The sequence below is a fragment of the Odocoileus virginianus genome, chromosome 5 (genome assembly GCF_023699985.2).
Source record: "Odocoileus virginianus isolate 20LAN1187 ecotype Illinois chromosome 5, Ovbor_1.2, whole genome shotgun sequence".
In the NCBI taxonomy this organism is placed as follows: Eukaryota; Metazoa; Chordata; class Mammalia; order Artiodactyla; family Cervidae; genus Odocoileus; species Odocoileus virginianus.
The window spans coordinates 14,571,347-14,597,823 of NC_069678.1; the positions used below are offsets into that span (position 1 = coordinate 14,571,347).

A 26,477-nucleotide genomic window follows, 5' to 3' on the forward strand; every position below is an offset into this window, starting at 1 on the left:
GACTGGGTGTTGACAGTGGCTCAGATAAACAACTCTTTATTGCAAAACTCAGACTTAAATTGAAGAAAGTAGGGAAAACCACTAGACCATTCAGGTATGACCTAAAACAAATCCCTTACAATTATACAGTGGAAATGACAAATAGATTCAAGGGATTAGATCTGATAGAAGGGGTGCCTGAAGAACTATGGACATGGAGGTTTGAGATATGGTACAGGAGGCAGGGATCAAGACCATCCCCAAGAAAAAGACATACAAAAAGGCAAAATGGTTGTCTGAGGAGACCTTACAAACAGCTGAGAAAAGAAGAGAAGTGAAAGGTAAAGGAGAAAAGAAAAGATATTCCCATTTGAAAGCAGATTTTCAAAGAATAGCAAGGAGAGATAAGAAAGCCTTCCTCAGTGATCAATGCAAAGAAATAGAGGAAAAGAATAGAATGGGAAGACTAGAGATCTCTTCAAGAAAATTGGAGATAACAAGGGAACATTTCATGCAAAGATGGGCTCAATAAAGGACAGAAATTGTATGGACCTAACAGAAGCAGAAGATATTAAGAAGACCTGGCAAGAACACAGAAGGACTATACAAAAAAGATTTTAATGACCCAGATAACCATGATGGTGTGATCACTGGACTAGATCTAGACATCCTGGAATGTGAAGTCAAGTGGGCCTTAGGAAGCATCACTACAAACAAAGCTAGTGGAGGTGATGGAATTCCAACTGAGCTATTTCAAATCCTAAAAGAAAAGATGATGCTGTGAAAGTGCTGCACTCAATATGCCAGCAAATTTGGAAAACTCAGCAGTGCCCACAGGACTGGAAAAGGTCAGTTTTCATTCCAATCCCAAAGAAAGGCAATGCCAAAGAATGTTCAAACTACCACACAATTGCACTCATCACACGCTAGCAAAGTAATGCTCAAAATTCTCCAAGCCAGGCTTCAACAATATGTGAACCGTGAACTTCCAGATATTCAAGCTGGATTTAGAAAAGGCAGGGGAACAGGAGATCAAATTGCCAACATCTGTTGGATCATCAAAAAAGCAAGAGAGTTCCAGAAAAAACATCTATTTCTGCTTTATTGACTATGCCAAAGCCTTTGACTGAGTGGATCACAACAAACTGTGGAAAATTCTTAAAGAGATGGGAATACCAGACCATCTTACCTATCTCCTCAGAAATCTGTATGCAGGTCAAGAAGCAACAGTTAGAACTGGACATGGAACAACAGACTGGTTCCAAATTGGGAAAAGAGTATGTTGAGGCTGTATTTTGTCACCCTGCTTTTTTAACTTATATGCAAAGTACATCATGCGAAATGCCAAGCTGGATGAAGCACAAGCTGGAATCAAGATTGCCAGGAGAAACAGCAGAAACCTCAGATATGCAGATGACACCACCCTTATGGCAAAAAGAGCCTCCTGATGAAAGTGAAAGAAGAGAGTGAAAAAGTTGGCTTAAAGCCTAGCATTCAGAAAACTAAGATCATGGCACCTGGTCCCATCACTTTATGGTACATAAATGGGGAAACAGTGGAAAGAGTGAGAGGCTTTATTTTGGGGGGTTCCAAAATCACTGTAGATGGTGACTGCAGCCATAAAATTAAAAGATGCTTGCTCCTTGGAAGAAAAGCTATGACGTAGACATCATATTAAAAAGCAGACATTACTAGGACAAAGGTCCATCTAGTCAAAGCTACGGTTTTTCCAGTAGTCATGTATGGATGTGAGAGTTGAACTATAAAGAAAGCTGAACATCGAACAATTGATGCTTTTGAATTGTGGTGTTAGAGAATTGAGAGGCCCTTTGACTGCAAGGAGATTCAACCAGTCCATCCTAAAGGAAATCAGTTCTGAACATTCACTGCAAGGACTGATGCTGAAGCTGAAACTCCAATACTTTGGCCAAGTGATGCAGAGAACTGATTCATTTGAAAAGACCCTGGTCCTGGGAAAGATTGAGGGCAGGAGGAGAAGGGGATGACAGAAGATGAGATGGTTGGATGGCATCACTGACTCGGTGGACATGAGTTTGAGTAAGCTCTGGAGTTGGTGATGGACAGGGAGGCCTGGCGTGCTATAGTCCATGGGGTCACAGAGTTGGACATGACTGAGCGACTGAACTGAACTGATCAGGGTTAGTGCTGCACAAAAATTGTATACATAATATTATTTGATATTAGGTGGCTGTAAATATCAGTCACAAAATGATGTGAAATGGTGCCATTTTTCATACAAAGAAGCAGAAAGATAAAAGACCATTGATTGACCTGAGAGTAGAAGAAGACATGCTTAACCACCATCAAGATGGTTTTCATTAAATTGAGATCCAGTTATTTGTTTATTTGCTTTTCAGTATAAGCCCTAAAAAAAGGAAAATAGAATCATTTGGCCTGATAGAAAAGGAGAGCTTGTGTTATACCACAGAGAAAGACAGAAAGTAAAGAATTAGTAATTCCAAATATAAAGTCTTAAAACCTTATAAGCACCCAAAGCACTGAATAAAACAGTCCATACATCCCAAGATTTCTGATCCATGAAAAGCATTCAGAGAGAAAAATTAAAGCAGTCACATAAGAACAAAGTCAAGGATGATGGCAGATTCCCTGTCAGAAGCCATGCACACAGGAAGACAGTACAGCAACATCTTTACATATTGAAAGAAAAAAAATTTTTTTTTCAACTTAGGATTCTATGCCAGTAAAAATATTTCTCATAAATGAATGCAAAATAAAGACTTTTATAGTCATACAGAAGCTGAGATAATCAATCACTAGCAGACCCATCCTACAAGAAATCTTTTAAGCAGAAAAGAAATGATATCAGATGAAAATATGGATACACACAAAAGAATGAAGAACACTGAGTGTTAACTGTATAAGTAAATGTATAATATTTTTTAATTATATATAAGTTTCTTTTAAAAATAACTGATTGTTTACAAAAGCAATAACAATGTACCATCAAAAGGGGAAATAGAGTACACATTGATAATATTCTTATGCTAGACACGCAGTGATGCAATGTCACTTGTAAGTAGACTGATAGATATGTATACCATATACCTTAAAATAACCACTAAAATAACAAAACAGAGAGTTATATAGCTAATAAACCAACAAAGGAAATAAAATTGAATCACAAAAATACCCAAGAGGGTAGACAAAAAAAGGAAATGGAAAACAAAGAACAGATGAGACAAGCAGAGAGCAAATAGGAAAATAATAGACATAGGAACCTAGTTGTATCGACAATCATATTAATGCAAATGGTCAAAGTTCTTAAAGTTAGAAAGTAGAAAGAGACTGCCATATTAGGTAAAAAACAGAATTAACTATATGCTATCTATAAAAATATGCTTTAAATATAGAAGCACAAATAGGTTAAAATTTTAAAGAGTGGAAAAAAGAAATATCAAGCTAATGTTAATTATATGCATACATGCTCAGCTGTGTCCAACTCTTTGTCACCTCACGGACTGTAACCCTCCAGGCCCCTCTGTGCATGGGCTTCTCCAGGCAACAATACTGGAGCAAGTTGCCATTTCCTCCTCCAGGGGACCTTCCCAACCCAGGGATCAAGCCCACATCTCTTGTGTCCCCTGCTTTGGCAGGCAGATTCTTTACCACTGAGCCACCTGGGAAGCCCAACATTAACTATATAATTTTTTATTCCTGGTAGTATAATTTACCTCAAAATATTATTTGATATAAATATATTAATATAGGCTCCTCTTTCCATGGGATTCTCTAGGCCAGAATATTGGAGTGGGTAGCCATTCCTTTCTCCAGGGGGTTCTTCCCAAACCAGGGATCCAACCTGGGTCTTCTGCATTACAGGCAGATTCTTTACTATCTGAGCAACCAGGGAAGCCCTATAGTTAATACAACATCAATTAATTTTTTGTTAATATCAAATAGTGTTTCAGGGTTAAATGGTACCACCAGGAATAAAAAGGTCATAAGTTCATAGAGTCATAAAGGATGATGTGGTCATTTCATCAAAAACACATAACAGTGATAAATATTTGTGCACCTAATAATAGTTTCAAAATACATGAAGTAAATCTGATAGAATTGCAAGAAAAAATGAAAAAACCCACAATTATTGTTGAAGATTTTAATATCCCTCTCTCAATAATCAATACAGTAAGAGAAAAATCAGTACAGATATCAAAGACTTCAGCAACACTATCAATCAAATTCACCAACAAACTCATACTATAAGAAATGTTAAAAAGAAATCCTTTAGGCAGAGAGAAAATGATACCATGTGGATGTATATATATACAAAGAGGAATAACACATATATATGGACTTTAGAAAGATGGTAACGATAACCCTATATGCAAAACAGAAAAAGAGACTCAGATGTATAGAACAGACTTGTGGACTCTGGGAGAAGGCGAGGGTGGGATGTTTCAAGAGAACAGCATTGAAACATGTATATTATCTAGGGTGAAACGGACTGGAGGTCATAATTAAATGGGTATTACCTTGACATCCAGCCAGAAAAAGAAATGATAAGAAATAAAGCTACCAAACCAATATCCCTTATGAACATAGGTGCAAATATTCTTAACAAAATTTTAGCAAATCAAATTCAAAAATTATAACCAAGGAAGGTTAAGCCTAGAAATGCAAAGCTGTTTCAACATTTAACATTCAAAATCCAAAATCTGTATCAGTAGACTAGAAAATAAAATCATATGATTTTCTCAACATAGAAAAAGCATTTGTCATTGTTCTATAAAAACTGTTAGTAAATTACAATTTGTAGGGATTTCTTCAGCCTAATAAACAGTAGCTACAAGAAATCCACAGCCAAGATTATCATACGTAAATGATGAAAGTTCAAATACTTGCCCCTCCCTAAGCTCAAGAACAAGACAACGATGTCTGTTCTCTTAACACTTCTGTTCAACATAGTGCAGGAGGTTCTAGGCAGTACACTAAGGAAAAAGAAAAAAGGAATCAAGATTGGAAAGGAAGGCATAAAATTATCTTTATTCATAGATGACTTGGTCATCTATGTAGAAAATCTGATGAAATCGTCAAAACTAATACTGGAACTAGTAAGTGTGCTTAGCAAAGTTGTAGGATATGAGACCAATATAGAAAAATCAATTGAATTTCTATATACTAGCAACAAGGGGCTTCCTTAATGGCTCAGAAGTTAAACAGTCTGCCTGCAATGTGGGAAACCCGTTCAATCCCTGGGTTGGGAAGATACCCTGGAGAAGGAACTGGTAATCCATTCCAGTATTCTTGCCTGGAGGATCCCACGGACAGAGGAGCCTGGCAGGCTAGAGTCCACAGGGTCACAAAGAGTTGGACATGGCTGAGCTACTAACACACACATAATAGCAACAATCAGAAACTGAAATTTTAATTTCATTCTCAGAATTTCTTAATTTTATCTAAATATCACTGAATTTAATGGTATTTAAATATATATGAGTTTATGGATTGTACCTATGGCTATTGTTTATTTCTGTTGTTTTTACAGATGAAGGGCTTTCTCTTTCATTCTTTTTATTTTCAGTAAGCTTTGGACTGAGGTTGGAACAGTAAATACTTAACTTTCTAATTTTTAAATGGAAACAAAACTCTACTCTCTGATTTAAAATTCAAATGAAACACATGGAATAACAACTTCATTAAGAAATTTGTTCTGCCTTTTTATCTCTACCAATCTGTGTGATCAGTACTTGGAAAAGAATAATCAACCTTTGTAGGATAGACTACACAAGTCGAAATAGTAATAGCAATGGCAAAAGTCACAACATGGAAGAGTAAGATATAGCCACTTACCTGAATTCCTTCGGGTCCTGAAGTGATGCACCAGAGCAGCAGTAGCAGCAAGGCCAAGGATGCTCAGTAGCCCTGCGGTGACTCCCACAGTGATAAGGAATGTTTTGTTACTGGGTGGTCCTAAGTGAAGAGACCTGTATTTGAGTTCAGTGCCAAATACATTTCATCCAGACAAAAACTATGTAGGTGGGGGACTAGCTATATATTAGGACAGGTTTTTGCCAGGTTCTGATTTCTCAACTGGAATCATTTCCAGTATAATTTGCATTTTCAAAATAATAACATAGGGAGAGTGATTACCAGAATCTAGTATTAAAAGTTATTTCTTTTCTCTCCCCTGTCCCCACGAAATCAGTACCAATCTCCAGAAGCCCCAAGCCTTGGTTTCATGTTAATAACTCTTTGACATTGGGAGGATTTGTACAGCCTATTGGAGAAATATTTTGTTGACTATAAATGTAACCTGTAGCCCGGGTACCACCAACCTACCTATGATGCTGAGTATCACCATCTCACTGTGCTGTACCCCTAGGCCATTGTCAGCCCCACAAGAGAAGTTTCCGGAATGCTCTGCCATCAGAGTGAGGTTGAAGGATGCTCCTCCTCCAAAGGGGGCCTCTCTGCTCCCCAGCGTGACATTCTTGTAATAAAACCAATACAGGATTGGAGGAGAGCCTCTTTGGGCCTCACAGTGAAGCTCTAACACATCTCCCACCACAGCCTCGGTCCCAGCAGGACTGAAGGTGACAACAGGATGGGACACTGGAACTGAAAAAGGCAGCACAGCTTATGAGCAGTCTTGGTTAAGTAAGTGCAAAATAATTTAATAAAGGAAATATCCAGCATCGTTCAGTACTAGTAGCATGGACTTGGAATTCAGGAAAACCTGAACTTAAATCCCATCTCTGCTCTTTATTAATGGCAGAGAAAGGATTTAAACTCAAGTTCCTTGGTGACTCAGATGGTAAAGAATCTGCCAGCAGTGCAGGAGACCCAGGTTCAATCCCTGGGCCTGGAGAAGGGAATGGCTACCCACTCCAGTATTCTTACCTGGAGAATTCCATGGACAGAGGAACCTGGCGGGCTACAGTCCATGGGGTCACAAAGAGTCAGACACAGCTGAGTGAATAACACTTTCACTGCCCTTTATTAGCCCTGTGATCTTGATGTTTTAAAACATTTTACCTTCTCCAAGTCTCAGTTTATTCCTTTGTAAAGTGGAGGTAATAGTAAGAATCACGTACGTAAAGCGCTCAATAAATACTAGCTACTGTTGCTGATAGGAATAATTACTAGAAGCAAGGTTTTTTGCTCCATATTATTAATTTCTGAGACTTAACTTTAAACCTAGACATCCACACCTGTTTGAAGTATCCTCTACTCAGTTACCTTGCTTTATTTTTCTACTTATCATTAGCACTAACATCTATCAATCTGTTTCCTATGTATCTATCTATTTATCATTGTTATATATCTGATTCCCCCAATAGAATGTAAGCTTCATAAGAATGAGGACTTAACTCTTTGTTCATTTTTGTATTTCCAACTGCTAGAATTTTGCCTTGGCATGTAATAATTTATCAATAATTAGTGAATAAGTGGATAAGTAAATTAATCTGTATTTGGCCCCAAAATATCCAGATACAGAAATAGCAACAAAGATTTCCATTTTAATTTCTTATTATAGAAATAGGGAAGCCAGAAAACACAGAAAATCATTATGTTTTAAATTAATATATGGAATTATTCATCAATAATTAATTAACGTGAAATGTGAACTGTAAGATTGCTGATTCTGTTAAGTTGTGAGGAAACCCAGGTAAACCAGGCTGTGTGCAGTGCTTTAGATATAAATGGTGTGCTTCATTGGCAAGAGAAGTTTGGCAAGGATCTAGAGCTTAGCTTTGCATCTGAGATAGGGTAAAGGAGAGGGGTAATGGAGACAATCAGTTGAATGGGTATAATTCAACTCAAAAATGCACCATCTGCTGGCTATAAGGCAGGTGGCATCAGTGGTCTCATTTGGGTAGAAATGCCAAGTCATGCTTTTGTAAAATTCAAACAGATAGCTTGAGTTTTGCCCTTCTGTATATCCTTTACCATATACAATGACTTGGGCCAAATGCTAAGGGTCTCAGGGGTAAGTCTTTATATGTCTGTGCACCTCAGTTTGCGTTTTCAACCATGTCACCACTTCATATATTTTTATTCAATTTTTATTGCTGTAAAATATACATACATACCTTAAAATATTCCACCATAAACTTTTTAAGTGTATAGTGAAGTGATATAAATACTTTCATAACAATGTGAAACCAACACCATCATCAATTTCCGTAACTTTTTTCTTGTAAAACTGAAATTACATACCCATTAAACAATAAGTCCTTATGCTCCTTCTCCTCAGCTCCTGACAAACATCAGTCTACTTTCTATTTCTATGATTTTGATTACTCTGAATATATTATATAAGTGGGATCATATAGTATTTGTTACTTTTGACTGGTTTATTTCACTTACAATAATGACCTCAAGATTCATCCATGTTGTTGCATGTATCTGAATTTTCTTTCTTTATAAGTCTGAATAAATTCCATGTCATGTGTATACCATATTTTGATTACCATTTATCTTTTAATGGACACCTGGGGTGTTTCCGTGTTTTAGCTATTATGAATAATGTTCTGTACATGAGTATACAAATGTCTTTGTGAGAATATATTTTCAATTTTTTTCTTTTTTGTGGAGGGTGAGCAGTATTCAGAAGAACAATAGAAAGGGGATGACTAGAGATCTCTTTAAGGAAACTGGAGCTACCAAGGTAATATTTCATACAAAGATAGGCACAATAAAGGATGAAAATGGCAAGGACTTAACAAAAACAGAAGAGATTAAGAAAATGTAGCAAGAATACACAAAAGAACTATACAAAAAAGGTCTTAATGACCCAGATAACCATGATGGTGTAGTCACTCACCTAGAACCAGACATCCTGAACTGCGAAGTCAAATGGATCTTAGGAAGCATCACTACAAACAAAGCTAGTGGAGGTGATATTATTCTGGCTGAGCTATTTCAAATCTTAATAGATGATCCTGTTAATGCACTGCACTCTTTATGCCTGCAAATTTGGAAAACTCAACAGTGGCCACAGAACTGGAAAAGGTCAGTTTTCATTCCAATCCCAAAGAAAGGCAAGGCCAAAAATGTTCAAATTACTGTACAATTGCACTCATTTCACATGCTAGCAAGATTTTGCTCAAAATCCTTCAAGCTGGGCTTCAGCAGTACATGAACCAAGAACTTCCAGATGTACAAGCTGGATTTAGAAAAGGCAGAGGAACCAGAGATCAAACTCCCAGCATAGACTGGATCATAGAAAAAGAAAGGAAATAAAAACAAAAAATCTCCTTCTGCTTCACTGACTATGCTAAAGCCTTTGACTTTGTGGATCACAGCAAATTGTGAAATATTCTTAATGAGATGAAATACCAGTCCACATCACCTGCCTCCTGAGAAAACTGTACACAGGAAAACAAGCAGCAGTTAGAACTGGACATGGAATAATGGACTGCTTCAAAATTGGGAAAGAAGTACATTGAGGCTGCATATTATCACACTGCCTATTTAACTCATATGCAGAGGACACCACATGAAGTGCTGGGCTACATGAATCTCAAGCTGCAATCAAGATTGCTGGAAGAAATATCAACAACTTCAGATATGCAAATGATACCACTTTACTGGCAGAAAGTGAAGAGGAACTAAAGAGCCTCTTGATGAAGGTGAAAGAAGAGAGTGGGAAAGTTGGCTTAACACTCAACATTCAACAAACTAAGATCATGGCATCCAGTGCCATCACTTTATGGCAAATAGATGGGAAAATGAGGAAACAGTGTCAGATTTCATTTTCTTGGGCTGTGAAATCACTTCAGACAATAATTGCAGCTATGAAATTAAAAGATGCTTACTCCTTGGAAGAATAACAATGACAAGCCTAGACAATGTATTAAAAAGCAGATACATCATCTTGCCAACAAAGGTCCATATAGTCAAAGCTATGGTTTTTCCAGTAGTCTTGTACAGATGTGAGAGGTGGACCACAAAGAAGGCTGAGCACCTAAGAATTGATTCTTTCAAACTGTGGTGCTGGAGAAGACTCTTGGAGAGTAAGGAGATCAAACCAATCAATCCCAAAGGAAATCAGTCCTGAATATTCATTGGAAGGATTGATGCTGAAGCTGAAGCTCCAATACTTTGGCCACCTGATTCAAAGAGCTGACTCACTGGAAAAGACCCTGATGCTGGGGGAGACTAAGGGCAAAAGGTGAAGGGGGTGACAGGATGAGATGGTTGGATGGCATCACTGCCACAATGGACATGGGTTTGAGCAAACTCAGGGAGATAGTGAAGGTCAGAGAAGGCTGATGTGATGCAGTCTATGGGGTCACAAAGAGTCAGACATGACTTAGAGACTGAACAACAACAACAACTCACAAGTGGAATTTCTGCGTCATATGGTAGCTCTATTATTAATTTTCTTAGGCGCTTCCATAGTGGTCTCAATAGTGATTTCATCATTTTACATTCCCACCAAAATTACACAACATTTAGAATCAAACTCCATACCCACCAGAGATGCTCAGAGGGCTCAAGCAAAACCTTGTGTGCACCAGGACCCAGAAACCCCACAGAGACTGAGCCAGAGCTGCCTTTGAGAGTTTGAGTATCTCCTGTGGAGGCATGGGTCAGTAGTTGCCTGCTGCGGGGACAGGGACTCTGGCTGGCTGCAGCAGATCTGGGTCATGCAGCATGTGGCATAAGCCCTCTTGAAGGTCACCATTAGGCCCACCATAGAGCTGCTGAGCAGATGACCCACAAACTGCAGGACAATTATACCAAAGAAATTCTTGCACTGTTAAGAAAGTTCTAGGACCCACAACAGATTTCCCAACCTGGGGATCCTGCAAAGGGACTGAGAACCCCCAGGGAATTTGACTTTGGAGGACAGTGGGATTTGATTACAGAACTTCCACAAGATTGGGGAAATAGGCTCTTGGAGGGCACAAATGAAACCTTGTGTGCACCAGGAGAAAGGCAGTGTTTGCCCCACTCCCCTGTCTTGTTCCCCACAAGAGACTGAGCCAGACTTGCCTGTGAGTGTCCAGGAGTCTGTGGTGGAGGTGTGGGTCGACAGTTTGGCCTCAAGCCAAACAACAGAGAGGGAACACAGCCTTGCGCATCAACAGAAAGTAGGATTAGAGATTTGCTGAACATGGCACCACCCATCAGAATAAGACCAGTTTCCCCCACAGTCAGTCTCTCCCATCAAGAAGCTCCCATAAGCCTCTTATCCTCATTCATCAGAGGGCAGACAGAATGAAAACCACAAGTACAGAAAACTAGCCAATCTGATCACATGGACCACAGCCTTGTCTAACACAATGAAACTATGAGTCGTGCTGTGTAGGGCCACCCAAGACAGACGGGTCATGGTGGAGAGTTCTGACAAAACATGGCCCACTGGAGAAGGGAATGGCAAACCACTTGAGAACCCCATGAACAGTATGAAAAGGCAAACAATATGACACTGAAAGATGAACTCCCTGGGTCAGTAGGTACCCAAAATACTACTGAAGAAGAGTGGAGAAATAACTCTAGAAAGAATATGAAGAGATGGTGCCAAATTGTGGATGTGACTGGTGATGGCAGTTAAGTCTGATACTGTAAAGAACAATATTGCATAGGAACCTGGAATGTTAGGTCCATGAATCAAAGTAAATTGGAAGTGGTCACACAGGAGATGGCAAGAGTGAACATTGGCATTTTAGGAATCAGTGAACTAAAATGGACCATCATGGTTGAATTTAAGTCAGATGATCATTATATCTACTACTTTGGGCTAGAATCCCTTAGAAGAAATGGAGTAACCCTCATAGCCAACAGAAGAGTCTGAAATGTAGTACTTGGGTGCAATCTCAAAAATGACAGAATGATCTCTGTTTGTTTCCAAGGCAAGTGAAAGTCGCCCAGTCATGTCCGACTCTTTGCGACCTCATGGACTATACAGTCCGAGGAATTCTCCAGGCGATAATACTCGAGTGGGTAGCCTTTCCTTCTCCAGGGGATCTTCCCAACTCAGGGATCAAACCTAGGTCTTCCACATTGCAGGTGGATTCTCTACCAGCTGAGCCACAAGGGAAGCCCAAGAATACTGGAGTGGGTAGACTTTCCCTTCTCCAGAAGATCTTCCCAACCTAGGAATCAAACTGGGGTCTCCTGCCTTGCAGGTAGATTCTTTACCAACAGAGCTATCAGGGAAGCCCAACCATTCAATATCACAAAAATCCAAGTCTATGCCCCAACCACTAATGCCAAAGAAGCTGAAGTTGAACGGTTCTATGAAGACCTACAAGATCTTCTAGAACTAACAGCCAAAAAAGATGTCCTTTTCATCATAGGGGGACTGGAATGCAAAAGTAGGAAGTCAAGAGATACCTGGAGTAATAGGCAAGTTTGGCCTTGGAATACAAAATGAAGCAGGGCAAAGGCTAACAGAGTTTTGCCAAGAGAATGCACTGCCATAGCAAACACCCTCTTCCAACAACACTAAAGACTACTCTACTCATGGACATCACCAGATGGTCAACACCGAAATCAGATTGATTATATACTTTGCAGCCGAAGATGGAGAAGCTCTATACAGTCAGAAAAAAAAAAAAAAAAAAAGACTGGGAACTGACTGTGGCTCAGTTCATGAACTGCTTATTGCAAAATTCAGACTTAAATTGAAGAAAGTAGGGAAAACCACTAGATCATTCATGTATGACCTAAATCAAACTCCTTGTGACTATACAGTGGAAGTGAGAAATAGATTCAAAGGATTAGATCTGATAGACAAGGTGCCCGAAGAACTATGGATGGAGGTTTGTGACATTGTACAGGGGGCAGTGATCAAGACCATCCCCAAGAAAAAGGAAAAAGACATGCAAAAAGGCAAAATGGTTGTCTGAGGAGTCCTTACAAATGGCTGAGAAAGAAGAGAAGTGAAAAGCAAAAGAGAAAAGGAAAGATATACCCATCTGAATGTAGACTTCCAAAGAATAGCAAGAAGAGATAAGAAAGCCTTCTTTAGTCATGAATGCAAAGAAATAGAAGAAAACAATAGAATGGGAAAGACTAGAGATCTCTTCAAGAAAATTAGAGATACCAAGGGAACATTTCATGCAAAGATGAGTTCAATAAAGGACAGAAATAGTATGGACCTAACAGAAGCAGAAGATATTAAGAAGAGGTGACAAGAATACACAGAAGAACTATACAAAAAAGATCTTCATGACCCAAATAACCATGACGATGTGATCACTCACAAGGATTACACAAGGACTCCAATTTCTCCACATCCTGGCCAATACTTGTTATTTTCTGTTTTGTTTTGTTTTTATAGTATCCATCCTAATGAGTATAGGTAGTATTTCATTGTAGCTTTTTTTTTGGTTTGAATTTCCCTAATAATGAATAATGTTGAGCACGTGCGCACCGTGTGTGTGTGTGTGTGTGTGTGTGTCTGTGTGTGTGTGTGTGTGTGTGTATTTACAGCCATTTATATATCTTCTTTGGAGAGATGCCTATTCAAGTCCTTTACTCATTTTTTAATGGGTTCCCCATGAACCCAGTTCTGGCCCCTACCTCTTAACCTGCAGCATCAGAGTCCACAAACTTTCTAACAAGAGACAAGGCAGAGGAGCCAGTCTCACCCTGGCTCCTCTCCTACCCTTTCTTTCTCCCTGCGTTGGTGAAACGATGACTCAGGGGATGACATGAGGGAAGAGCCCTCCACCCTGAGGCCCCAGGTGACAATAATGCATCACTTCCAGGGGCAAAGCGGCACTAACCCCAGAGACACAAGAAGTGATACCAGAGCCACACCTTTTGCAGAGACGTGGGAGGATGGAAAGGGACTATATAACCAGAGCAAGCCTAGGTGTGAGAAAACAAAACTTATGCCATAGCACCAACTACTGGAAAACAAAAGAAAGGCCTCTAATTTCTAACACAACATCAAACGAACCAGCGGAGGAAAAACTCAAGTACCATGAAGAATCACAGTAACGCTGTACCACAAAAAGAAAATGGCAGTTCTCCAGAAACCAAACTTACTGTCATAAAATATTATGATCTAACTGAGAAAGAATTCAAAATGGCTTTCATGAAGAAACTCAGCAAGCTGCAAGAAAAATCAGAAAGCCAAACTAACGAGCTCAGAAATAAAACTAGCAAACAGAAAAAGAAAAAACCAGAGACACTAAAACTCTAAAAAAAGAGCCAAACAGAAACTTTGGAATTGAAGAACTCAGTAAATGTTAAGAATAATGCCTTGGAAAGCTTTGGAAATAGATTAGACTGTATGAAAGAGAGAATTAACAGGCTTGATGATAGAAATTTAGAAATGCTACAAGTATTTGAGGAGAGAGAAGTAAGATAATTTAAAAATGAAGGAATTCTCCAGAAGCTATATGACTCAGAAAAGGCAACATTAGAGTAAGGGGTATCCCAGGAGAATACAGGGGAAGGGGAAGTCTCTCAGTTATATTTAAACAAATAATAACTGAGAGAGTATATTTAAACAAATAATAGCTGAGAACTTCCCAAACCTGGGAAAGAAATTGGGTATACAAATTGATGAAGCTAACACCTAATTATCTCAATGCAAAAAGACCTTGCACAAGACATATTATGTTAAAATTGTCAAAAGTCAATGACAAAGAAAGGATTTTTAAGGCAGCCAGGAGGAAAAAAAGATGGTACCTACATGAGAATCCCCATGAGCCTATGATCAGGTTTCTCAACAGAAACTCTACAGGACAAGAGGGAATAGAGTGACATTCTCAAAATACTGAAAAATAAAAAGTGTCACTCAAGACTATTTTTTCTAGCAAAGTTATTATTCGTATGTGAAGGAAAAACAAAGCTCTGCCCAGACAAATGAAAGCTGAGGGAATTCATCAACACTGGTTCTGCTTATAACAAATGTTTAAAGAAGCTCTCTACTAAAAACAAAAGGGCAAAAATATACAATACTTTGAAGAAAGTTATATATAGAATCAGAAAATTGGAACTCAGAAAAGGCTTTAAATACTTTATTATAGCATAAAGGTAAAAGGGGGAAGCAAAAAAAAAAAAAAAAAAAAAAACAACTATTGCTTACTTTAATTTTGTAGTAATCTCACAACATAAAAAGAGATAATTTGAGAGAAAAATATAAAAAAGGAAGAGGGAAAGAATAGAACTCACATAGGTAAAGGAGAATAAAATGTTGTTAGCAGTGTGTGCAGCAGTTGTGTCCAACTCTTTGTGACCCTATGGACTGTAGCCCACCAAGGCTCCTCTTTCCATGGGATTCTCCAGGCCAGAATACAGAAAATGGACTACTTTATCTATGAGAGGTTTTATGCAAACTTCAAGGTAGCCACATAACATAAATCTAAAGCAGCGATACAAAAAAAAAAAAAAAAAAAAAAAGAGGAAATTGAGAAAAATATCATAGAAAGCCACAAAACCAAGATGACATGCAAAACCTTAAGAGGAGAAAAAAGAGATATAGAGCAACCAGAAAATAAAAGATAAAGTGGACAGCACTAAAGTTCTCCTTTATCAATAATCCCCTTAAATGTAAATGGATTGAATTCACCAATCAAAAGACATAGAGTGGCTAGACAGAGTAATAGAAGATGATACTCCATGTATATGGCAACCAAAATAAAGTGGGTGTAGTCATACTCATATTAAATGAAATAGGCCTCAAACCAAGAAAGGTAACAAAGGAAAAAAATTGATATTATGTAATGGTAAAGGGGACAATTCACCAAGAAGATATAACAGTGATAAACACACATGTAGCTAACATAGCAGCACCCAAATATACAAAGCAATTATTAACAGACCTAAGGGGAGAATTGGAGAGCAACACAATAATAATAGGGAACTATAACACCTCACCTACATTAATGAACAGATCATACAGACAAAAAGTCAACAAGGAAATAACAGCCTTAAAAGAAACATTAGACCAGGGAGTCTTGATAAATTTATATAGAACATTCCATTCAAATGCAGTACAATAAACATACTTAGTTGCTCATGAAACTTTCTCAACGATTGACCATATATTGGAACACAAAGCAAGTCTCAATGACTTTAAGATTGAAATCATATCAACCATCTTTCTTGATTACAATGGTATGAAACTGGAGATCAACCACAAAAAGAAATCTGGAAAATCACAAATATGTGAAGACTAAATAACATGCTGAGGAACAACTATTGGGTCAAACAAGACAGCAAAGGAGAAATGAAAAAAATGAAGACAAATGAAAATGAAAATATGACATAAAAAATCTAACTTTACATATAAAGGAACTAAGAAAAGAACAAATAAAGCCCAGAGTCAGTATGAGGAAGGAAATGATAAAGATTAGAAGAGAAATGACATATACACTAGAAGCAAAATACAAAAGATTGATAAAAACTAAGACCTGCTTCTTCTAAAAGATGGACAAAAATTGACAAACCTTTTGCTAGATTCACTAAGAAAAATGAAACAAAGCTTTGATAAATAAAATCAGAAGCAAAAGAGGAGCTATAACAATGAATGTCCAAAAATACAGAGGATATAAGAATATTATGAACAGTTATATATGCTGGAATCAAGATTGCTGGGAGAAATATCAATAACTTCAGATATGCAGATGACACCACTCTTATGGCAGAAAGTGAAGAGGAACTAAAGAGCCTCTCAATGAAAGTGAAAGAGGAGAGTGGAAAAGTTGGCTTAAAGCTCAACATTCAGAAAACTAAGATCATGGCATCCGATCCCATCATTTCATGGCAAATAGATGGGGAAAACAGTGGAAACAGTGGCTGACTTTATTTTTGGGGGCTCCAAAATCACTGCAGATGGTGATTGCAGCCATGAAATTAAAAGATGCTTACTCCTTGGAAGGAAAGTTATGACCAACCTAGACAGCATATTAAAAAGCAGAGACATTATTTTGCCAACAAAGGTCCATCTAGTCAAGGCTATGGTTTTTCCAGTGGTCATGTATGGATGTGAGAGTTGGACTGTGAAGAAAGCTGAGGGCTGAAAAATTGATGCTTTTGAACTGTGGTGTTGGAGAAGACTCTTGAGAGTCCCTTGGACTGCAAGGAGATCCAACCAGTCCATCCTAAAGGAGATCAGTCCTGGGTGTTCATTGGAAGGACTGATGTTGAAGCTGAAACTCCAATACTTTGGTCACCTGATGCTAAGAGCTGACTCATTGGAAAAGACCCTGATGCTGGGAGGGATTTGGGGCAGGAGAAGAAGGGGACAACAGAGGATGAGATGGTTGGATGGCATCACTGACTCAATGGACATGGATTTGGGTGGACTCCGGGAGTTGGTGATGGACAGGGAGTCCTGATGTGCTGTGGTTCATGGGATCGCAAAGAGTTGGACACGACTGAGTGACTGAACTGAACTAAACTGATATGCCAACAAATTGGGCAACCTAGAATAAATGGACAAATTCTTAGAATCATGCAACCTTCAAGACTGAACCATAAAAAGTGAAATTTGAATGACCAATCACTGGTAAAGAGGAAAACAGTAATCAAAAACTCCCAAGAATAAAAAAACACAGGATCAGATGACTTCTCAGGTTCATTCAGTCAGTCAGTCAGTTCAGTCACTCAGTCATGTCCGACTCTTTCAACCCCATGAATCGCAGCATGCCAGGCCTCCCTGTCCATCACCAGCTCCTGGAGTTTACTCAAGCTCATGCCCATTGACTTCACAGGTTAAATTCTACCAAATAGTCAAAAAGATTTAAACCCTATTCTCCTCAAAATATTTTTTAAAAAACTGAAGAGAATGGATTTCTTCCTGACATTTTACAAAGCCAGCATTCTGATACCAAAACCAGACAAAGAAAATTATAGGCCATTATCTCACATAACATAGACACAAAAAATCCTCAACAAGCTATTAGTAAACCAAACACAACAATACTTTAAAAAGATCGCACCCTATAATCAAGTGGGACTTATTCCATGTATGCAAGGATGGTTCATTTTCAAACCAATCAACATGATATGCCATATTAATAAAGTGAAGAATACAAACCATATGATCATCTCAAGAAATGTAGGAAAAACATTAGGAATGGCCTAACTTCCTGAATGTATTGTCAGAAGAAAGAATCCCAGGACTCTCCAGTAGAGGCAGAAAAACAAGGCATCTGATGGAATGTCACACCAGCAAATAGCCCAAAGGAAAGGACATACTCTGTTCTTGTCTGTAACTGCTGTAGACATATCCTACTCACCTGTGACACTGATAATCACCCTGTCACTGTGCTGGACCCCCAGGCTATTCTCAGCCTCACAGGAGTAGTTTCCAGAATGTTCCACAGTCAGAGAAAATTTGAAGGCTGCTCTTCCAGAGGGAACTGAGCTGCTTCCAAGGGTGACATTCTCATGATAAAATCGGTACAAGATAGGAGGAGAGCCACTTTGGGACTCACAGTGAAGCTCCACCACATCCCCCACCATAGCCTTCATCCTAGGAGACATGACGGTGAGGACAGGGCGAGATACTGGAACTGAAAGATACAAAAGAGTTGTCAGAGGACTCTGATACTGTGCCAGACTCGTAACCAAACCCAAGAAGCCTGGTGGTGGTTTAGTTGCTAAGTTGTGTCTAACTCTTATGACCCCATGGACTAGCCTGCCAGGCTCCTTTATCCATGGGATTTTTCAGGCAATAATACTGGACAGCATTGCCATTTCCTTCTCCAGGGGATCTTTCCAACCCAGGGATCAAACCCTGGTCTCCTGCATTGCAGGGCAGATTCTTTACCAACTAAGCTACCAGGGAAGTCTAAATATAGATATACCGACTGAACCATGATGAGTAATCTTAGATGATTTTGCTTTCATCACTACTACTGTTTTCAGTTTGCTCCACAAGACATAAGATGTCTTCAGCTTTTGTCATCTTTGCCATTCATTAGTTAGCTTCTAAATCTTTATACCTCTATTCCTTTGCCTCCTTCCAAAGAGCTTCATGGCAAATTGATAAGCTAAATCCTGGCTGTGAACTGAGGCTGAAAGAAGGAATTGAAAACTTACTGCTCAGTGTAACTCTGACCAGTTTACTGAGGACAGGACCGTGAATGTTGTCAGCAGCACAATAGTATCTCCCAGCATCGCTCTCCTTCACAGTGAGTATCTGCAGCTCCGCCGACAAGGAACGCTGGGTCTTTCTTCCCAAACTTCTTACTGTGCCCTCTCTGTGCCAGGAGAATGTGACAGTCCCTGTTCCCTTGGCTACTGAGCAGATAAGGAGCAGATTTTCTCCTTCAGTAAGCTGCCCCTCAGGGGGCTGGATCTCTAGATTTACATCAGACACAGGGATTCCTGGGAGGACACAAGATGACACATGAAGATTCTCATGGCAGAAACTTCAGGGTCAAGGAGAAGGCTGGTTCTGCCATGAATAAGTCAACAGCAGCAGACACAATAAGCAGGGGGCCAAAGTGAGAAACAGGGAATTAATCGTGTATGTTATTATAAAAGTACCCTTGCACCACACACAACAGTTCCCATCCTTGGAGAATGCGGAGATGGGTTCTTGATCTTAAACCTAATATTGACAGCAGTCACATTTTATGGACATTTATACTTAAGGACTCTTTGGTGCACCAATGACCACAAAATAAAAGTGGTCTTACTTCTGTTCAAAAGAAACAGAACTCTGAGAATATTACTTCTGTGCTGAAATTCAAATCCCTCTCCTATCCTTCAAGACTCTTCTCCGGTCTCACCCGCATCTTCCCACGTTTTCTTCTGATTACACCAGTTCATGTTTAACGTCCTCTTTTCCTTTTGGAATATGTTTAGGTCAACAAATGGAAGAAGCATAGGAACCTTTAAAGACTGCATGTGGTCATCTGTGCTTCTAATTATCTGTGACTCTTGAGGGAACATATGCTATATGGCTCTGTCACCCCCAAAGGGCTGGGGACCCAGCAGTTGATCAACAATTGCTATTAACTGAGTTAGATGGAAGAGAGTGTTCTAGGGACATTAGGCCAGTGTTGAACCTGACATGAGAAAGACATCAGGATAGCAGAAAGCTCCTCTCAGTTATGTTCACTGTCCCAGAGAGCAGGAAACATCATTGCTCTGCTCTCATCTCCCCAGCTCTGACTCTGGAAGAGCAACTCCATAAATACTCACTCTGCACATATAACTGGGATCTCAAGCTTCTTTTTCTGATATGTGGAGTCACTGTCTCTGCCTGGCACCAGTAAGACTCTGCATCTTCACTCCACACAGTGGGTAACTTGAGCTCTGGAGAGCTGTTCCAGCCTGACCCCAAAGCCTCATCTTTTCTGAAGAAGCAGAATCGAAGCTGAATGTCTGACCTCTGTGGAGGTAGCCACGTCTCACATTTCAGGGTCACCGGGCTCCCCTCTATGGGTGAGAAGGGTCTGGATATCAGCATAGGAGGGGGAAACAGCTCTAGAGGGAAGAACAAACACAGTTCTCAGAGTAGCACAGCTCAGGCATCCTGGAAAGATGCATATGAGCACTCAGCATCAGCCAGTAGAACACAGGGACCCAAGCAGGTGGAAGCACCTCCCATCTCCCTCCTAGAACAGGAGGCGTTTCATGAAATCCCCATTGATGAACCACTCCCTAAATCATCACACACAGTTTCCCCGCTGAGTCATATTACCCACCGGAGGGCAGCCATTACCTTGAATTTGAATCGTTAGATGTTTTGAATTTTCTTTCTTCCATCCCCAAAATCCTCTCATAAGAGCAGAACAGTGATATTTGTCATCGTTCCTGGAGACTGACTTTAGAGTGAAGTTTGGTTGAATTTGATATTCATTTCTGTAAAAATGTATTTCTCTTGCTTCTCCTCTCGCCTGGCATCTGAGAACAACCTCATCTCCTTCAAAGACAGAGTGTGGAGCCTGAAGAGTCAGCTTGTCTGCAAAAAGTAGAGGAATACACTCAGTTTATTCCTTGATGCTTCTTTCTTCAAACTCTAGTTTTCTCATAAAGAAAGAGCTACAATCCTGTACCCCTGAAAATATCCTCCATCAATATTTCTACATGGTCCCCAAATCCAACTCTCCCTTATCCTAGGGAGAAAATGTCCTTAAGAAATCCTCATGCATATTGTTAAAAGAGGAATTTTATACCTCATCTTTCTTCAGACTTGAATCCCTTTTACCTGGTGATTTCTGACTTATACTTCTCTGGATGGAAAAGATGGACAAGACAGCATCCTGTTGCTGCCTTATCTCCTTATTTTCCCCACTGGGATCAGTACATCAAGTATTCTCATGCCTATTTACAATCTTATCTTAGCTCCCTGCATTTGCCCAGCCCTTAGACATACTGCCCAGGGGTTTAGGTTCAGCAACCGCCCCCTTTCCTTTCTCACCAAGTGAAAAATCCACATGTGTGGGGTCACTGGGAGAAGATCTTTGGGTCTCGCATTTGTAATATCCAGTCTTGTCTATTTGGGTCTCTTCAGATTTTTTATTCAACAAATTCTCATTACAATACCAAGATATGTCTCCTTGGGGTAGAGAAAGGGAACCCCTGCATGTGAGAGTCATTTTGTCTTTGTGGAAGTTTGTAGACCATGGAGGGTTGAGGAGAAAGAAAGCTTTTAGAGTTACTCCTAAAGAGGAACTAGGAAGATGAAGGCCTGTGAAGGTGAATAGGAGGTGGGTGGAACATAGGGAAAGGCCCAGCTGCAACTAGAAGTTTTTCTGGGCTAATTCCTATCAGGGACAGGATTGGAAATGGAGTAATACCTCCATGTGGAGGTATTAACTTGGAGAAATACTTCATACAGAATCTGTGGTTTTTTTTTTTTTTTTTTGCCTAGTGGTAGTGGGGGGTAGGTTCCTGGAATGGGCTCAGAAAAGTTCAGGAGATATGATTTATAGATGGGTGAAGACTGAGCTATAGTTGAGGGCCTCTGTAAGTCGGCTGATTATGAAAGCTCTTGTCCTACACATTCTTGTCAAGGTAAAATGAACCTGGGATGTATATACCTCAGAAGCAGTTTCTAGACTGAAAAATCAGTTCCTCCTTGGTTGCTAATATTTAATGAGCAAGATTTTTTCACTTACAATTCTTTTAAACCTTGCTTAATTTTAGATTCTATGGAGAGGGCAATGTTTTTCAACTCTCCACCTAAAGTGAACATAATCAGCAATTGACACATGACACACAAAAAAAGATTAAACAAAGGGGCATGGACTGCTTGCATAATCATATTTGTGTATATAATTGCAAATGACCAATGGGACCAGAAATTGGAACAATTCAGTGACATGAGTTTCTTTTGGAGATATATAAAGATTTGACCTCTGTGAATAGGAGCTATTTCTGTGTTCTTTGATAGTGGCACCAGCTTGGACATACAGAGGGTGGGGTCTTAGGGAATAGAGATTAGATCTGAGGTTCTTTAAACCTCAGTTTCCTGCCTCTGTCATTCCTTCTGCAAACATTTTCTCCCCTTTTACACTATGGCATTCAGTAATAGGGAAAGAACTGAAGATAGGAAAGATCAGAGGAGGATTTGCTCACCCACTATCACAACAGGGGTGACCTCAGAGTAGCAACATCACTGATGTTGATTCATTACCACAGGCCTCATTTATGGGGACAGGTAGTGCTGGCTCGGAGGACCAATGCCCAGAGACCAGGAGGAACAGAGAAAAGGGAAAACTGACCTGATTGATCTCTTCCAGGAGCTGTGAGGGAGCCAAGATTTAAAGATTAGCACAGAGCAAAATTTTTCAAACATTTTCACTTAGACAATTTAAGAAATGTTCCAATAACACAGCCACCACCACTCTTTTCATTTTTCTTCCCATTTCTTTGCCCCCATTCTATGATTCCCATAGTCCTCAAACAAACAAAAGAAGAATAGCCTGTAACTTGCTTTATAAATATGAATGACTTGTATCCACAATCCTCTTAGCAGCTTCATAGTTCATTCCTTTCCGCTCTTCTCTAGCCTGAACTCAGCAATGAAGAGAAGGGCTTGTAGAAATGGTTTATTCTCCCCTCATTTCTTGGGCATTGTTCCTCCTCCTTTTTTGACCTCTGGTTAAATTATGGCTTCAAGTCTCAAGAAGGGAGCCATATTTCTCAGTAGATCTTCCCTTGTCACCTAAATTTTGAAAATAATTATTTATTTGAGGGATATAGAGGGGATTTGACAGAAAGAAACATCCAAACTTCCTATGAAATTAAAAAAAAAAATTGGTTGAGGAACCAAGGGTAATATACTTGATTTGCCATCTTGGTTATGTGTAGAGTCTTTTAGTTTTCCTGGGACCCAACTCTGCTCATTTTCCATCTCTTGTATAAAGAAAAAAAAAAATGTTGCCTACCATTCCCGTTTGTACAAGGATCAAGCTATTAGCCACCACAGTTGCCCAGAGACAGTGTACTCTGAAGGGGATTCAGGATAAAGAAAGACAGGAAACATTCTGTGCTTTGGGTATATTGGCTCCTTAGATAGTTAAGACACATATCTAAGGGAAATTTTCAAATGACCCCAGATTCTTACATTTTCCCATACAGAGAAAAGCACTAAAATTATTATAAATCTTATAAAATTATAAGATTTCTCTTCCATGTGATTAGCAGTAACCTTTTGATGCTTGACTACATGTTTTTCCCACCAAAAAAGTTTGTGTGTATGTCCTGGCTCCTGCCTTACTTCTTCAGACCAGTTCCTCTGAGCTGTCTGAGAGGCTATCTTCCGGACTATAGTCCTCAGTAAGGTCACAAATAAAACTTGACTTGAATTTTACATTGTGAGCTTCTCTTTCCTTCAATGGCATTGGTGATCACAAAGGGACCCAGAGCAGACTTCATTCCTTTGCCTGAACTCTACAAAGATCTGGAGCCCTGATACCATCAAGGACTCTTGTCCCATTCTTCTCCTCTGTGAACTTAGACAAATTTGGATGAGTCCCTCCTAGTTCTTGGATCTCCCAATTATTGGCTGATGTCCTGAGTTTTATTCTGTGGTATACAACAGGGATCTAGCCTCCGCCTCCCCTGACCCCAGTTTAAAGATACTGGGGGAGCCTGGTTGAAAGCCATGAGGATTTACTCAGTTGAAAGACACTGAGTGGTCTAGACTGGGTGAAATGAGGGGCAACAGAAAGTCAGCCTCCAACTAACACTCAAGCCTTGTTTGTGTACCTATGTAATTTATTCTTCTTATTTTTTTTTCCATTTATTTTTATTAGTTGGAGGCTAATTACTTTACAACATTGCAGTGGTTTTTGTCATACATTGAAATGAATTAGCCATGGATTTACATGTATTCCCCATCCCGGTCCCCCCTCCCACCTCCCTCTCCACCCGATCCCTCTGGGTCATCCCAGTGCACCAGGCCCGAGCACTTGTCTCATGCAGAATTTATTCTTATAGGTACTTGCTTAATTGGAAATCAAAGGAAATTTTGTCCTAAAGTGGCCAAGATAAGCTTCTTTTGACATTTCAAGACTGATTAAAAGAAAGTCAGCCTGATAAAACATCTTTTCAAACTTCTGACCTTAAAGGAACAAAGCCCATCCAGGGGGAACTTGCATTTCTCTCCTTGTGCCTTTGAGATGTAAATGTTATATCTTGACTTCTTAGGCACTTGATTCTGTGTTTTGAGAGCTAAGTCTCTGCCATGGGAAGATATACATATGGTGTACATTTGGCAGGCAGTTGAATCAACTGGGATTTCAAGCATTTTGTCTGGCTATGCCAGCTCTTGGAAAAATTTGTCATAAAGAATCCTAGCCCACATGAAAAGATACTCACCATCGCTCATTATCAGAGAAATGCAAATCAAAACCACAATGAAGTACCATCTCACACTGGTCAGAATGGCTGCTATCAAAAAGCCTACAAACAATAAATGATGGAGAGGGTGCAGAGAAAAGGGAACCCTCTTATACTGTTGATGGAAATGCAAACTAGTACAGCCACTATGGAAAACAGTGTGGGGATTCCTTTAAAAACTGGAAATAGAACTGCCATACAACCCAGCAATCCCACTGCTGGGCATACACACCGAGGAAACCAGAATTGAAAGAGACACGTGTACCCCAATGTTCATCTCAGCCTCGTTTACAATAGCCAAGAAATGGATCAACCTAGACAGACAACCATCGGCAGACAAATGGATAAGAAAGCTGTGGTACATATACATGGTGGAATATTACTCAGCTATTAAAAAGAATGCATTTGAATCAGTTCTAATGAGGTGGATGAAACTGGAGCCTATTATAGAGAGTGAAGTAAGTCAGAAAGAAAAATGCCAATACAGTGTATTAACACATATACATGGAATTTAGAAAGATGGTAACGATGACCCTATATGCGAGATAGCAGAAGAGACACAGAAGTAAAGAACAGACTTTTGGAGAAGGCGATGGTGGGGTGATTTGAGAGAATAGCATTGAAACATGTATATTATCATATGTGAAATAAATCACCAGTCCAGGTTAGGTGCATGAAACAGGGTGCTCAGGGCTGGTGCACTGGGACGACCCTGAGGGATGGGATGGGGAGGGATGTGGGAGGGGTTTCAGGATGGGGAACACACGTAAACCCATGGCTGATTCATGTCAATGTATGGAAAAAAAACCACCACAATATTGTAAAGTAATTAGCCTCCAATTAAAAGAAAGGGGAAAAAAAAAACAATCCTAGCCCATAAAGGGCCTTTGTCATTTCAATCTTTGCTGTGTCTACCTGTACAACAAAGGCATTAGTTTCTTAGACTATTTTGGGGAATAAGCTTTCTGTATCTTGTGAAGGTGGCATTCTTTGCATTCTCTTCTGAGAATGCCTCTTGTGTCTTATTAGTTTGAATCAGTATTTAGATACTATTCAGGGCTTCTCTGGTGTCACTAGTGGTAAAGAACCAACCTATCAATGCAGGAGATGTAAGAGATGAGGATTCAACCCCTAGATTGGGAAGATCACCCTGGAGGAGGCCATGGCAACCAACTCCAGTATTCTTGCCTGAAAAATCCCATGGACAGAGGAACCTGGCAGGCTACAGTCCAGAAGGTCATAGAGTAGGACACAACTAAAGCAACTTAGCATGCTCACAAGATAATATTCATCAATGGCCAGACAATGCATTCTTGAAATAGGAGAAACTTCTCAACTGGTAAATTTTTAGAGAACTCTGAAATTAAAGAGCTGTTCTTATCCATTCGTCTGCTGATAGGCATCTAGGTCGCTTCCATGTCCTGGCTGATTCATGTCAATGTATGGCAAAAACCACTAAAATATTGTAAAGTAATTAGCCTCCAATTAATAAAAATAAAAGGAAAAAATAAAAATGCTAGTCAAAGATTAAAATAAATAAATAAATAAATAAATAAATAGCGAGCTGTTCTATTGTTGCCTATGAAAAATAGTACACATCAGTTCAGCCGCTCAGTCGTGTCTGACTCTTTACAACCCCATGAATCGCAGCATGCCAGGCCTCACCGTCCACCACAAACTCCCAGAGTTTACTCAAACCCATGCCCATCGAGTCAGTGATGCCATCCAGCCAT

At 39.6% G+C, this 26,477-nt stretch overlaps 1 protein-coding gene across 6 annotated transcripts in view; it reads right to left on the minus strand.

Moving 5' to 3' along the window:
- LOC110146462 (Fc receptor-like protein 3) overlaps positions 1-26,477 on the minus strand; it is a 49,776-nt gene that overhangs the window by 11,324 nt on the left and 11,975 nt on the right. For 3 of the 6 annotated variants that reach the window (XM_070467567.1, XM_070467569.1, XM_070467572.1), the window contains exons 3-9: positions 22,623-22,643; positions 20,618-20,857; positions 20,095-20,379; positions 18,985-19,272; positions 18,180-18,455; positions 6,304-6,582; positions 5,815-5,934 (exon numbers count right to left, since the gene is read on the minus strand). In XM_070467567.1, coding sequence (XP_070323668.1) covers positions 5,815-5,934; positions 6,304-6,582; positions 18,180-18,455; positions 18,985-19,272; positions 20,095-20,379; positions 20,618-20,857; positions 22,623-22,643 — 1,509 coding nt within the window. The remainder of the gene's footprint in view (positions 1-5,814; positions 5,935-6,303; positions 6,583-18,179; positions 18,456-18,984; positions 19,273-20,094; positions 20,380-20,617; positions 20,858-22,622; positions 22,644-26,477) is intronic. The other 3 variants (XM_070467568.1, XM_070467571.1, XM_070467570.1) reach the window with 3 other exon arrangements.